General features: G+C 45.9%; 1 protein-coding gene across 2 annotated transcripts in view; it reads right to left on the reverse strand.

Moving 5' to 3' along the window:
- Positions 1–3,702: 3,702 nt before the first annotated feature.
- The window catches only part of PTPN9 (protein tyrosine phosphatase non-receptor type 9), a 107,032-nt gene continuing 95,167 nt past the window's right edge, over positions 3,703–15,567 (reverse strand). The window contains exons 11-14 of one of the 2 annotated variants that reach the window (XM_024348981.3): positions 10,207–10,285; positions 7,283–7,433; positions 6,391–6,598; positions 3,703–5,582 (exon numbers count right to left, since the gene is read on the reverse strand). In XM_024348981.3, the coding sequence (XP_024204749.1) occupies positions 5,368–5,582; positions 6,391–6,598; positions 7,283–7,433; positions 10,207–10,285 (653 nt within the window). In that variant the 3' untranslated portion in view covers positions 3,703–5,367. 2 annotated transcript variants of the gene reach the window in all.

The raw sequence follows: 15,567 nt of genomic DNA on the forward strand, positions 1-15,567 counted from the left end.
ATTATAATGTGCGGGGAGGGGAGACGGACGTGAGCCTGGAGTCTGAGAGGGGCACTGTACCGTTTTTTCCAGCACCCCCAGCTAGGATTCTAGTGGAGTTAGCTATGTCCACCATGGCCTTAGCCTGAAAAATATGGGCATTTAAGACTTCAGCAGGCCACATTTAGCTCAAACAGGAGGATTTTATGACAGCCAAGGTAAAGGAGGGAGATTTAAACATTGTAACAGGTTTCAAGGTGCTAGATTTTTTTTCCCCCAAGAAAACATCTCCAAGTAAAAGTGATATATTTCTATTTGTGGAGAAGATCCTAGTCTTCTCTGTAGTCAATTATGAGCAGTGCAGTCTAGAACACTTGATATTCACAAGTGTTGTGTAAAGGTAACTATAGGGCGGATACCTCCTAAGAGAAAAAGATGGTTCCCAGGCTGATGGGCATTTCCACTCCTGCCCTTGGTAGGCTCACAGTGGTTTGTGGGAGTAACCAAGGCCAGAGAGAAATCTAAGGACTAGGTTGGGAGCTATAGGACCCTTGGTCTGTTCATGCTTTGCCTCTGAGAAACCCTGTAGACCCCACATTAAGAAACAGGGAAACTTTAAAGGCCTATAGGCTGGTCTTGGAGATGACAGAGACCTGACCTGCTTTTCCTCCAATTGGAAGGCCAAGGGGGAAGAGAACTGAGGGAAGCTAGGGAAGTAGCAGCAGCTTGAAAGAAGAGACTCTGAAAACACACTAAAACTGGAGAGGCTGGGTGTGGTGGCCCATGCCTGTAATCCTCTCACTTTGGGAGGCCGAGGCAGGAGGATTGCTTGAGGCTGGAGTTCGAGACCAGCCTGGGCAACATAGTGAGATCCTGTCTCGAGAGAGAGAGAGAGAGAGAGAAAAAAAAAAGCTGGGTTCCTGCTTGAGCCCAGTTGTTGAGACTGCAGTGAGCCATGATCATGCCACTCCCCTCTAACCTAGGCAACAGAGTGAGACTCTGTCTCTGAAAGTAAAAAAAATGAAAAGTGGGGAGTGCTAGTGGGAGCCAACTCAACCCAAGTAAAGGCCTAATAGCTCCTCTATGGGTGTTTGCACTGTCCAACAAAGAACTGGACCCTTACAGTCAGAGGACCCATGGTAGGATCATCTAGTGTAGCCCCTTCTTTTACAGAGGGAACCTAGGACTTGGGTTTGGTTCAGTGGTAAGACCTCAAAACCACAAAAGAGCTGGGTCACTCTAGAGAAGCTTTTCTACTTGGCCAATGCCTCTTGGCCCAATTCCCTCTAGGTCTCTGATTTATAAAAGTTTTTGTATGTGTGTCTGTCTGTCCCAAGAGACAGGAAGCATTCCTTTCAGGGAAGGAACCAAATTTCCCTAGGGCTATGATGCTAAATAGTCCATTCTCCCAAGAACAAGTCCTACTCTGTCATTTACCTGCATACTGTCACATGAAGACTGATAAGGGTGGGCCTCCTAGGCTGAGGATGCTGGGGCACCCTTCGTCTCAGGAGTCCCATCCTAGCCAACGAGGATGGGCAAGATGAAGGGAGCAATGGGAAAAAGGACACAGGGATTATCTCATGTTTGAAAAATCATATAGCATGGGAATGTTAGAGAAAGGTGAAACAAACAGCAATCAAATCAGAAGCAGAAGCCTGCTTTAGCTCAGTGTTTTCTTCTTTCCTGAACACTGTCTTTCTTTTTATTTATTTTTTTTGAGATGGAGTTTTACTCTTGTTGCCCAGGCTAGAGTGCAATGGCGCGATCTTGGCTCATTGCAACCTCTGCCTCCCAGATTCAAGTGATTCTCCCATCTCAGCCTCCCGAGTAGCTGGGATTACAAGCACATGGCCACCATACCCGGGTAATTTTTATATTTTTAGTAGAGATGGGGTTTCATCATATTGGTCAGGCTGGTCTCAAACTCCTGACCTCAGGTGATCTGCCCACCTCGGCCTTCCAAAGTACTGGGATTACAGGCATAAAGCCACTGCACTTGGACCCTGAGCATTTTCTCTTGCTTTGTTCACTAAGTCTCCTGTATGAGAACCCTGACTTGCCAAACAGATTCTGGGTTGCGTCTCTGCCTTCCCTTTCCTTTACCTCCTCCTTTAACACCTAACACAGGTAGGTTCACGCTGGTAAAAGCTACAAACAATGGCAGTGGGAGGAGTTCCTCTGAGTTTTACTGAAAATTTAGGAGACATCAATTCGTTAACTCTCTATAGGGTCAGAAACATGAACTAAATCTATGGTTCCCAAACCTGGATAATCCTGTCACTCACTAACAACCTACTGGATGGGCCCAGGAATCAGCATTTTATGGAGCTGAAGTGATAGATAACCTCACCAGTGTTCAGATATGCAATGAGGAACTCTTGCATAACCTTAAATTCACAGGGCAGTCGGGTTACAGCCTCTTCAAATAAATGACAATTTAAAGTTACCTCCTCCAGGCCGTTTATCATTAATCCCATTTCTTACATGTTCCACCAAACCCCTGACCTCTCTGGTTTCTCAGATTTCCAAGAATCTCTGTTCACTTCTTATGTTTGTGCACTCCCAAGAGAATGGAGGCTCATCTGGAGAAGGAACTAGATTAATCTTCTGCTCTACACTTGAGCTCCTGATTATGGTAAGAAACTCGATAAAAATTTATTGGCAGATCAGAAGATGGATCCTTAGAGGAAGTCTAGTGTAAGAGATGAAAGAAGATACTTTGGAGTCAGATGGTCTGGGATCCTGGCTGTAGCAAATTAACATTCCTGTCTCTCAATTTTTTCCTTCTGTCAATACCTACCTCAAAAGGTTGTTGAGGGTGAATGAGATGATACCTAGAAATTACTCTGAACAGTGCCTGGAATAGAGTGAGCATCCAGTAAATTGGCTGCTATGACTATTATTAAGAACACCCCAATATTTCCCAGCCACAACTGTCCCAACTGGGCAGGCCATCAACAGCCAACAGGTATGATATGGGGAGTGGTCTTCCATGTACAAAGCTTCTGGTTCCTTTCTCTCTAAGAGATAAATGCAAATGACTCAAGATCTTCTCACAAAGACCATGTACCCATAGATATGGAGTTTCCTGGGGAGAATGATAACCCCTTTGGTACGCTGCAGACATGAGGACCCTACATCAGGAGGTCCTAGCTAGGACAGTCAGTCACCAACCCTGTCGCCCTTCGAGTCTACTACATGAAGCATGGGCACAAGAACAACAACCTGGAATTTAAGAACTATTTATACTCTGAAAGGAGAGCTAAACAAACCTCTGTTCTCCAAACACAAGATCTCCATCTTCCATGCAGTGAAGAGACCACAGGCTTTGTAAGCAGACCAACTTGAGCTCGTTTTAGAGCAAATCACTGTAACCCTCTGGACCTCACCTTCCTCATCTATATAGAAATGAGAAAGGGGTGCACAGGAGAAGGGAGAGAAGATAATATCTCACTGAATTGTTGTGAGGTTTGAATGAGGCAGGGTGGGGGAAAAGCACCTAGCATAGCGCTTAGCACATCTCAAGCACTGAACTGGTGCTGGTCCCTCTGTCCAGAGATAGGGCCATGGCCTACAGACAAGGTGAACTCATAGTGTCAGAACTCAAAGTCTCAGATACTGAAGCCTTGGGTCCCTCCCTGCCTCCCTCATCCCTCCCAGACCAGCTCCTGGACCCCCTCCCTCATGTCCCAGGCTGCTAAATTGATGAAGCTAAAAGGGTTTTGATCATGTCGGTATATTTATATGTAAATACAAAACTGTATCACTGTAAGATATTGAATATGAACATTACAATTATTTTCTGAATCTGACTCAGTCCATTGATATTAAATACAAAATGAAATGATTGTAAAAAATAATAATATACACATTCAAAGAGCTTATTACAGTATAAAATTATTGAGGTCTGATCAGCTGCCAACCTCATCTTCTGTGACAGGGGAAGGTTTAGGAGTTCCTGGGATTTTTTGGGAATGTGGAGTGCTGAGGACTCTTGATTTATCCCTAGCACATAAGGATGAGTGGGCAGGGAGCAGGCAGGGACAGGTTGGGTGGGTAGGGGACAAACAGTGATTGCAGGGGACCACCTTACTCAGCCAGTGGGTGAAGCTTTTTATTGACACAGAACCCACCCAGTTTGAGGGTCTAGCAGGCTAGCAGGCAGGAAGAGATGGGCATCTCGGTAGACAGGGCCAAGCTGCATAAAGGAACCATCCAGCAAAAGAAAAAGGGCCCCAGCTCATCCTCCCAGGGAGGTATTTTCTTAGTGGTTTTTTCTTTCTCATACCTGGGCTCCCCCTCCTTCCTTCTAAGATTCGTACCGATTGCATTTGGCTCTGGCTGCTCAGTGAGTTCATCTCTACCCTCCGCCTCCCATCCCTGGGATAGTGAAAGCAAAGAGAGAGTATGGAATCACAGTGGAGGTCTGTTCCCCAAATTGGCCAAGTAAATGTAGAAAAATCATCGGATAAGGGAAATCCATGCTGAGCTAACCCAGTGTCACCACAAACTAATACATTCTTGGCTCCAACAGGTGGCAACTGGAAGGAGATAAGTCATTACTTAAGGAAGGGGCCCTGTGGCAGGAACATGGAGGAGATGTGTGTGTGTCCTCTTCCACCACTCTGTAGCCTGACAAGAGGAGACATGATCACCAACCCAAGCTAGTCCAGGATAAATAGTAGGGTCCAAGAAGCAAGGAGTCCTGAACTGCAACACGGAGCCCCAGGAACTTCTGCAAAGGAGTATCTGTGTGTATATGTATTTATAGAATACGATCATATTATCACATACAATATATATTATATACACACGTACATATGGACCCATACACATAAGTGCACACACACACACACACACACACACACACACACACAGAATGACAGAAAGGACTGGAATACACGCCCTACTTATAAACGTGCTTGGCACTCAGGACGATCTCTAGAATATGTAACTTGGTCAAGCTCTCTGGGGAGAAAGGCAAATGCTCATCAAACCTCCCCATAAAATCCTAGGAAAGGGAAGGAGTGGGAGACAGGGGACCTCAGAAAAAGAATGGCGGGAGAAAGGAGGAGGGAGGTTCCTTCCCCACTTACCTCGGGGACCCTAGCAAAAATCAATAGCCACAATTTGGTTTTAATAAGGCACAGTTTGATAGCAGATGCTAGGAATTAAGAACACATTGCTACTGGCCCTTTCTAGTGGCAATTTCACCACATTTATCTAGCCAAAGGGAAAGGCTGCCTTGCGTGCACACGTGTGCTGGGAGACACAAGAAAGAAGTTGATCCATGGCTTCAGCGTAACTGATGGCAACCTATAGGCTCAGCGGTGTCCAGGGTAGTTTAAGGAAGGCTGGCCAACAGGTAGGAGGTTCGTAGGAGAGTTACTGACTCTCCACGGCCAGCAGGTTTTGGCCAGAGGATACCATGCCCTCCTTCTCTGCGAACTCCAGGATGGCCTTGTAGCAAAAATAGTACTGCTCAGGGGTCTGGATGCTGAAGGCCCTCTGGGTCCTCATGCGTGACACCGTCTGGAACACATTAAGGGTGCCAAGCTCCTCCAGCTGTGCCAGGCAGATGTCCAGTGAGCAGAAGGTACCTGAAGAAGGAAGGAAGTGATCACATCTGGTTTACCTCTCTTCTCTTCCTCCCTCTACCAAATAACCCAGGCAGAACTGAATGAATGAATTCACAGGCAAAGTGCCTCATGGCAGAAGGCCAGGTGGCCTTAGGCCTGAAAGGACTCAAGAAGGAGGTCACAGGGAGTGTTGGAGGCCAGAGAAATGAGAAGGCCTCTTATTTCTCAGGACATACACTTGGGGTAACAGGAAGTGGAAATGGGAAGGTGACACAGGGGAACTTCCTGCTTCAATCCCAGACAGACAGACTGACAGCACTCCCACACCTAATTTCCAGAGTCCACAAGTTTTTTAGAGGCCTAACAAAAACCTATTCTCAACTTTCTCCCAAAGGGACCTTTGAAATAGAAAGGCCAACATTTCCTACCATGTACATGCCCTTAAGGCAAAAGCTGCTAACTGGCTCCAGAATGGAGAACACAGCACAGGGTGGGGAGTCCCTCCAGGGAGGGCTGGATGGGAAGGAAGCAGCAGCCCAGCTGAGCTCTCTGGGATACCTGCAGTGACAGTTCTAACAGGTGACAGAGTCAGCGTTATGATGGGGTGTATAAAACATCAACCCCTAGAGGACTTGGCTTGTGAAATATATATTCTGGCCATCACTTGGTCCACCAAAAGGACATTAGAAGAGGGATTTTTCACAGCAATTCACCACCAAGGGAGCAAGTGAGTTCCTTCTCCAATCACAGATGTGGGCTAAGAGCTTTGTTTTTCCTCGTCCACCCCTACTGCCCCTGCAGACACCAAGAGCTGCATTAGGTGCGTTACCTGTCCTGCCAATGCCTGCACTGCAATGGACCACAATGGGTGGCTCAGGGCACTGCCCTTTGGAGCGTGCTCCCATGTTGCTCACAGCCAGACTCTGCTGGTTTCTGACCACTCTCAAGAAGTCAATGAGGGAAGCTGCTGAGGAAGGGACACCATAGTCTGGCCAGCTCAAGAACTGGAAGTGGGTCACCTGGCGTTTCTGCCGTTCCTTAGATGAGAAAAGAAGTAAACGTTAACAAGGTTATTTCTGCCTGCCCCTAGCTACCTCTGGCTTTTCCAGATTCTCAACACCCTGGTTATCCCTACCACCAAGGCTCCTATCCACCACTGTCAACTTTTCCCATAATTGCTTCTTTACTACAAACCCAAAGGAAGGGTTGGTTAATTGTTTGGAAAAGGCAGAATTCCTATACTGTAAGATCCAGAATTTTTTTTGAGACAGGATCTCACTCTGTTGCCCAGGTTGGAGTGCAGTGGCACGATCAAACTTACTGCTGCCTTGACCTTACAGGCGTGTGCCACCATGCCCAGCTAATTTGTTCTATGTTTTGTAGAGACAGGATCTCACTGTGTTGCCTAGATTATCTTGAACTCCTGGGCTCAAGTGATCCTTCCACCTCTGCCTCCCAGAGTGCTGGGATGATAGGCCTAAGCCATTGCACCCAGCCCCAGATTTCTAAAATTATAAGCTTTACTCCTATTTAATGTTCCTATCGTGCTGCAGTAATATGGCTATATTGGCTGTGAGTTAAATATCCTCATCCTGTCCCTAGAAAAACAGAAGCAACTCATAACTTCCCTGGTATCCTACCTATTCCCTCTGGAGATTTTCATTACAGTAATTATTCTCCCCCTGTTTCAACAAGGTGAGAAAAAAGAAACCTGGATTTACCTCTGTGTTGTGAATTTCTAGCGTTGTTTTCTTATAATGATTCATGTTCTCCACGCCTAGATTGGTCACTGTGAGGAAGCCAAATCGGATCCGAGAGTCTTTTTCTAAAGGCCAGTACTGGCCACACTTTCTCCTGCCGCCTTCCTCAAAGCTGAAGACACACAGAGCAAGGTAAGCCTTCCATCGTTCCTCTCCACAGCAGTAACCTGGCTTCCCCAAAGACCTGATATACCCCCAGGCAGCAATATCATCTCTTGCATTGCTTCTAACTTACACCATTGATTCTCAGCAGAAAGGAAAGGAAACCTCTTCATTCTAAACAAATGTACTCACAGCTGAAGTTTCTGCATGTACTTATATAGCAGACAGTTACTGAGCACTTACTACAGCATTTGGTCTTTTTCCTAATACGCAATAGTACGTCTCACATATGTGGGATAAATACTGGGTGAACAGAGACAAAAACAGTATAGTAGCTGGGTATAGTGGTGCATGCCTGTAATCCCAGCTACTTGGGAGGTTTAGGCAGGAGAATCACCTACGACCAGGAGTTTGAGACCAGCCTGGGTAACATCATGAGACTCCATCTCAAAAAAGAAAAAGAAAAAGAAAAAAAAGAAAAAGAAAAAAAAAAGTAGAGAAAATATGAAAATATGATAGGTCAGAGAGAACTCTCTGATAAACTGATAAACACACATCTACTGGTATGTTAGCAGGAGGTTTGTGTAAAAGCCTGAAGTCCCAGCCCAGGCAACATGGAAACCCTATCTCTACTAAAAATACAAAAATTAGTCAGGCATGGTGGTGGGTACCTGTAGTCCCAGCTACTTAGGAGGCTGAGGTAGGAGGATTGCTTGAATCCAGGAGGTTGAGACTGCAGTGAGCTGAGATGGCACCACTGCACTCCAGCCTGGATGACAAAGTGAGACTCTGTCTCAAAAAAAAAAAAGGCCTAGGCCAGGCGCAGTGACTCATGCCTGTAATTCCAGCACTTTAGGAGGCCAAGGTGGCGGATCACCTGAGGTCAGGAGTTCGAGACTAGTCTGGCCAACACGGTGAAACCCCATCTCTACTAAAAATACAAAAATTAGCCAGGCATGGTGGTGGGCACCTGTAATCCCAGCTACTTGGGAGGCTGAGGCAGAATAGCTTCAACCTGGGAGGCGGAGGTTGCAGTGAGCTGAGATCGCACCACTGAACTCCAGCCTGCACAATAGAGTGAGACTCTTGTCTCAAAAAAAAAAAGGCCTAAATCTACCTTGCCACCCTCCAGTGGCCCCAAAGTATTCCAAGGTAGAACTTCTCCCACTACCTCCTCTCCAAATAAGTGGTGGTTATAACAGTGCTAAGGAAGGGAATTTAACATTCACATTCATTTTTTTCCTTCCTCATCTGAAATAGGTTATTCCTTAAATTTGCCAGATTTGTAGACCAAAATTTCAAAAATATTCCTTTCATTAAAATCTTCCGGCCAGGCGCGGTGGCTCACGCCTGTAATCCCAGCACTTTGGGAGGCTGAGGCAGGCGGATCACGAGGTCAGGAGATCGAGCCCATCCTGGCTAACACGGTGAAACCCCTTCTCTACTAAAAATACAAAAAATTAGCCGGGCGAGGTGGCAGGCGCCTGAAGTCCCAGCTACTCGGGAGGCTGAGGCAGGAGAATGGCGTGAACCCCGGGGGGGCAGAGCCTGTAGTGAGCTGAGATTGTGCCACTGCACTCCAGCCTGGGTGACAGCGAGACTCCGTCTCAAAAATAAAATAAAATAAAAATAAAATAAAATCTTCCTGGCCAGGCGCAGTGGCCCACGCTTGTAATCCCAGCACTTTGGGAGGCTGAGGCAACAGATCACGAGGTCAGGAGTTCAAGACCAGCCTGACCAACATGGTAAAACCCCATCTCTACTAAAAATCCAAAAATTAGCTGGGCATGGTGGCACGTTCCTATAATCTTAGCTACTCAGGAGAATCACTTGAACCCGGGAGGCAAGGGTTGCGGTGAACTGAGATCGAGCCATTGTACTCCCACCTGGGTGACAGAGCAAGACACCATCTCCAAAAAAAAAAAAAAAAGATATTAGCCAGGCGTGGTGGCACATGCCCGTAATCCTAGCTATTCGGGAGGCTGAGGCAGGAGAATTGCTTGAACCTGGGAGACGGAAGTTACAGTGAGCCAAGATCGTGCCACTGCACTCCAGCCGCCAGATAGAGTGAGACTCCATCTCAGAAGAAAAAAAAAAAAAGTAGCAACAAATGGAGAGCAAAGGGAATCTGGTAATTCAGGAGTCAGGAAGGCAGCACCCCTCTGGAAATAGGGAACAGATAAAAGGAGAATTGTCCCATGTTTCCCAGAACTTCCTTTAGCGGATAAGGCCAGGACCTCAAAATAGGGTATAACTGGCACAGGGTTGCCAGAGCCAGGGATTAAAGCTTTAACAAGTTAGATCTATTCATCTCCACCATACCCGGGTTGTGGATTAGCTAAGAGATATCTCAAAATCTTTGCCCTGGCTTTCCTAATCCTCATTTTTTTTTTTTTTTTAATTGAGACAGAGTCTCGATCTGTAGCCCAGGCTGGAGTGCAATGGCGTGATCTCAGCTCACTGCAACCTCTGCCTCCTGGGTTCAAGTGATTCTCCTGCCTCAGCCTCCCAAGTAGCTGGGATTACAGGCACGCACCACCATGCCCGGCTAATTTTTTGTATTTTTAATAGAGATGGGGTTTCACCAGGCTGGCCAGGCTAGTCTGGAACTCCTGACCTTGTGATCCGCCCGCCTTGGCCTCCCTAAGTGCTGGGATTACAGGCGTGAGCCACCGTGCCAGGCTGACCCTCATTATTTCTAAAAGCTAAACTTCCCTCTTCAATCACCCATGCCTAGGGACAGAGTGGAGGTGGAGACCTTTGGAAAAAAGGGATTAACTCACCGGGTGGTCATGACAATCACCAAGACTTTTTGCTCCCATACCATGAGCCAGAAATCACGATAGGTATTCTCCAAAGGACCTGAAATAAAAGGAGAAGACAAGAAACATGACTCTGGGAAACACTTTTTTTCTTTTGTAGGCGCTTCTGTTTTACTCCCCAATGGTAACTCCAAACCATAGATGGTTAGCTCCCTGCTCATCTTTCCACATCCCTGCTATTCAGTATAGTCCGTGGACCAATCACACCAGCATCGTATGGGAGAGTGTAAGAAACATGAATCTGCATGTCAACGAGATCCCCAGGTGAGTCGTAGGTAGGTTTGGGAAGCACTGCTACATACCCTCTCAGAGTCTTAATCATCAGAACTTCAGCCATCACATCCAGGCTGACAGTGTCAAACTGTAAGAATCTCTAGCTGTTTTCATCTCACCTAAGCTTCAGTTTTATAATCACAGATTGCTTACTAAACCATTAACCTTCTGTTTCCCATAATCTCAGATCCATTATGTCTGCAACTAAGTCTCCTCCTTCAAAATTAGCTTTATCTTGGCCGGGTGCAGTGGCTCATGCCTATAATCCCAGCACTTTGGGAGGCCATGGCAGGCAGGTTGCCTGAGCTCAAGAGTTTGAGATCAGCCTGGCAACATGGTAAAACCCCATCTCTATGAAAAATACAAAAATTAGCCAGGTGTGGTGGCACATGCCTGTAGTCTCAGGTACTTGGGAGGCTGAGGCACAAGAATTGCTTGACCCCGGGAGGTGGAGGTTGCAGTGAGCCAAGAGCGCACCACTGCACTCCAGCCTGGGCAACAGAACGAGACTCTGTCTCAAAAAAAAAAAAAATTAGCTTTATCTTGCAACTTTCTTATCTCTGTTAACAATACTAGCATTCTTAAATCATTCAGTCTTAAAAAGGTGAAGTCAACACTGACTTACCCATTTCCTTCATCTCCCAGAAGCAGTCAGTCACCAAATCCTAGAGATTTTTTGCCTTTGAAATGTTTTTGGTTTTTATTCTTTTGCCCTCATCTTCTCCCCATCCTGTTCTTCCTGCTCCATTTCACTGACACAAAGACCACGTCATCTTCTGTCTAAGTTACTGTAACACCCTCTTAGTCTACTTTTTTGAATAGGCCTTTTTCCCTTCCAGTCTACTCTGGGAAACCCCACCAGTTTAATTTTTCTTAAAAATTACTTCATCAGAACATAGACACACCATGCTCACTTTGGCCTCTATTCTTTCGCTCAAGCTGTCTCCGTCACCTCCAATGCTATTCATTTTCTACCCATTTTCAAGTGCCGCCTCTTCCTTGAAGCTTTCTCTGACCACCGCATTCCTTGTGAAGCTTCTTCTCTTTTGCTTTTGATGGCACAGCTGGATCTATACAGGTTGACCATTTAATTTATATACTCTTCCATCCATTATTTTACTTTGTGGGAATTAATGATATCTCACTAAACATGGTCCTAAGGACAAAGGATTACAGGTGTGAGCCACTGCGCCTGGCCAAATTCTCCTTTGCACAGGGCTGAGCACTCAGGGCTGAGCACTCAGCAATAACTTTGAAGATACTTGTGGGCTACCAACTCCACTTTGATCAAGACAGTAACCGGCCGGGCGCAGGGCTCACACCTGTAATCCCAACACTTTGGGAGGCCGAGGCAGGTGGATCACTTGAGGTCAGGAGTCCGAGACCAGCCTGGCCAACATGGTAAAACCCCGTCTCTACTAAAAATATGAAAATTAGCTGGGCATGATGGCAGGTGCCTGTAATCCCAGCTACTCGGGAGCCTGAGTTAGGAGAATTGTTTGAACCCGGGAGGCGGAGGTTGCATTAAACCGAGATCGCACCATTGAACTCCGGCCTGGGCGACAGCAAGACTCCATCTCAAGAAAAAAAAAACGTAACAACTCAAGATAATTCCTTATACTTTCTGGGTGTTTCTTTCCTCTCTGCTTTCAGGAAAGCAGGGCAGTACTAATGGTTAATTTTGGTCTAGAAGTCTGCTGGTTCTACTACCCTTATTGCTAAGTCTTTTAGCAAGCACTAACATGATACTGGAATACTCTCTCTGCAGAAGTGGATGATGTCAAAAACATGTGAGATCTTAGAAATACACTAAATATCCAATAAGAGAGGATTAATTAAATTATGACGTATCAGGTGGGGTGCAGTGGCGCACGCCTGTAATCCCAGCACTTTGGGAGGATGAGGCAGGCAGATCACTTGAGCCCAGAAGTTTGAGACCAACCTGGGCAACACTGCAAAACCCTGTCCCTACAAAAAATACAAAAACTAGCCAGGTGTAGTAGCACATGCCTGTAGTCCCAGCTACTCAGGAGACTGAGGTGAGAGGATCACCTGTGTGTGCCTGGAGAGGCCAAGGCTGCATTGAGCCATGATCGTGAACCATGATCATACCACTCTGTCACCCAGCCTAGCTGACAGAGTGAGACCCTGTCTCAAAAATAAATAAATAAATAATAGCATACCATAATTTATACAGTCTATAAAGTTGATGTTGTAAGAGCTGTATTTTTTGCTATGGAAAGGTATTCACAGATACCATTAAATGAAACAAGAGATAGTATAGAAAGAGCACATTTGGTTAAATTAAAAGTTTAGTTTTGTTTTTTTTGAGACCGAGTATCACTCTGTCGCCCAGGCTGGAGTGCAGTGGCGTGATCTCAGCTCACTGAAACCTCTGCCTCCCGGGTTCAAGAGATTCTCCTACCTCAGCCTCCTGAGTAGCTGGGATTACAGGCATGCACCACTACGCTCGGCTACTTTTTGTAGTTTTAGTAGAGAGGGGGTTTCACCATGTTGGCCAGGCTGGTTTCAAATACCTGACCTCAAGTGATCTGCCCGCCTTGGCCTCCCAAAGTGCTGGGATTACAGGCTTAAGCCACCGTGCCCGGCCTGGTTAAATATTTTGTATGCCTATATCTGCATGCATGCATAGATAAAGGTCTAGGAGGAGATGCTGTAAAATGTTAACATTATCTCTGGGTCCTAGGGTTATGAGGGATTATTTTTGTTTTCTAAATGTTCTACAATGGACATGCATTACCCTAGTATACACATCAAGAAGACAGTAAGGACACCTTTTCCTCATCTCTGACCCTCAGCCTCATCCACATCCTACTCTCCTGCACCACAGCAACTCTCATATACTTCATTTTCCACATTCAGACCACTGGCAGAATTGGAGTACTGAGCAGTCAGAGCATATGGTAACTCAGTTACCAGACTGGGGCTGGGCAAACTTCTCACAGGCTCAAGAGAGACACTAAGAAGGGAAAGTTGTACTTCCCAGCTTAGACCCTTTAACAGTAAACTTCTCTCAAGAAATAAAGTCAGCAGTTTATACTGACATAGGTGAAACAATCCACAGACATGGCTTGTAAAAACTTCTGAACCAAACAAACATGGGTTCAAACCCTGGTTCTGCCACTTACTAGCTGCATGGTCCAAGGTCACGTAAACTTTTGGGTTTCAGTTTGCTCATCTATAAATTAATAAACCTCCCTTGCAGAGTCTCTATAATAATTAGATAGCATTTATGCATCTGATATATAATAGGTCTTCTCAATAGATGACATCATTAATAGAAATATAGGCCAGGCGTAGTGGCTGATGCTTGTAATCCCAGCACTTTGGGAGGCCGAGGTAGGCAGATCACTTCAGGCCGGGAGTTCGAGACCAGCCTAGGCAACATGGTGAAACCCTGTCTCTACCAAAAATACAAAAATTAGCCAGGCATGGTGGCAGGTGCCTGTAATCCCAGCTACTTGGGAGGCTGAGGCAGGAGACTCGCTTGAGCCCTGGAAGTGGAAGGTGCAGTGAGCCAAGATCATGTCACTGCACTCCAGCCTGGGCGACAGAGCAAAACTCCATCTCAAAACTTAATTAATTAATTAATTAAAAATAAAGAAGTTGCAGACATTATGATATTTTATTCCTAAATACTTGAGCACTTACTAGGAAAACAAGGACATCCTCCTATAGAACATTACCATTATCACCTTAAGCATACATTAAACATGGATACAATGTTGGCTAAAAAAAATCTCCAAGTGTCTCAATAGTTTGTCTTCAATAGATTTTTTTCTCCCAGTTGAGGATCTAATCAGATACTCTTTTTTTTTTTTTTTTTTTTTTTTGAGACAGAGCCTTGCTCTGTCACCCAGGCTGGAGTGCAATGGCGCAGTCGTGGTCCACTGCAACCTCTGCCTCCCAGGTTCAAGCAATTCTCCTGCCTCAGCCTCCGGAATAGTTGGGACTACAGGCACCCACCACCACACCTAGCTAATTTTTGTATTTTTAGTAGAGACGGGGTTTCACCATATTGGCCAGGCTGGTTTGGAACTCCTGACCTTGTGATCCGCCTGCCTCGGCCTCCCAAAGTGCTGGGATTACAGGCATGAACCACCACGCCTGGCCGATCCTCTTTTTTTTTTCTTTTTGAGCGCAATCTCTGCTCACTGCAACCTCCGCCTCCTGGGTTCAAGCGATTCTCCTGCCTCAGCCTCCCAAGTAGCTGGGATTACAGGCATGTGCCACCACGCCCGGCTAATTTTGTATTTTTAGTAGAAACGTGGTTTCTCCATGTTGGTCAGGCTGGTCTCGAACTTCCGACCTCAGTTTATCCACCTGCCTCGGCCTCCCAAAGTGCTGGGATTACAGGTGTGAGCCATTGTGACTGGCCCTTTAATTTATTTATTTTTGAGACAGGATCTTGCTGTGTCAGCCAGGCTGGAGTGCAGTGGCACGATCTCGGCTCAGAGCAACCTCTGCTTCCTGGGCTCAAGTGATACTCCCACCTCAGCCTCCCAAAGTACTGGAGTTACAGGCGTGAGCCACTGTGCCCGGCCATGGTTCTCTTTAGTCTCCCTTTAATCTAGAACAGTTCTCTGCCTTTTTGTTTTTTATGGCATTAACTTTGGAGAGTCTGAGCCAGTTTTCTTATAGTATGTCCCACAATCTGGATTGTTTCCCATGACTAGATTCAGATTTTAAAACTGGCAATACACAATGCAGGTGATATTCATTTCTCAATGCATCATATCAGGAGGTGTACATAATGTCCCTTTGTCCTTTACTGGTGATACTAAGTTTGATCACTTGATTAAGGAGGTATCCACCATATCTTGCTCTGCAGTGGTCAAAGGGCCTTACGCCCATCTGATGGTCTGTTGTCTTTCTGTATTATGATTTCCTCCTACCATCTTTGAAAGTGACATGATATTCTTGAGATGGAGAGGCCAGGTCAGGAAGAATACTAGGATCATACGAACATTTATAGAAACTCCACCTGAAATCCTCCTAGAGGCTGGGCATGGTGGCTCACGCCTGTAA

This window comes from Pan troglodytes, chromosome 16 (genome assembly GCF_028858775.2).
Source record: "Pan troglodytes isolate AG18354 chromosome 16, NHGRI_mPanTro3-v2.0_pri, whole genome shotgun sequence".
In the NCBI taxonomy this organism is placed as follows: Eukaryota; Metazoa; Chordata; class Mammalia; order Primates; family Hominidae; genus Pan; species Pan troglodytes.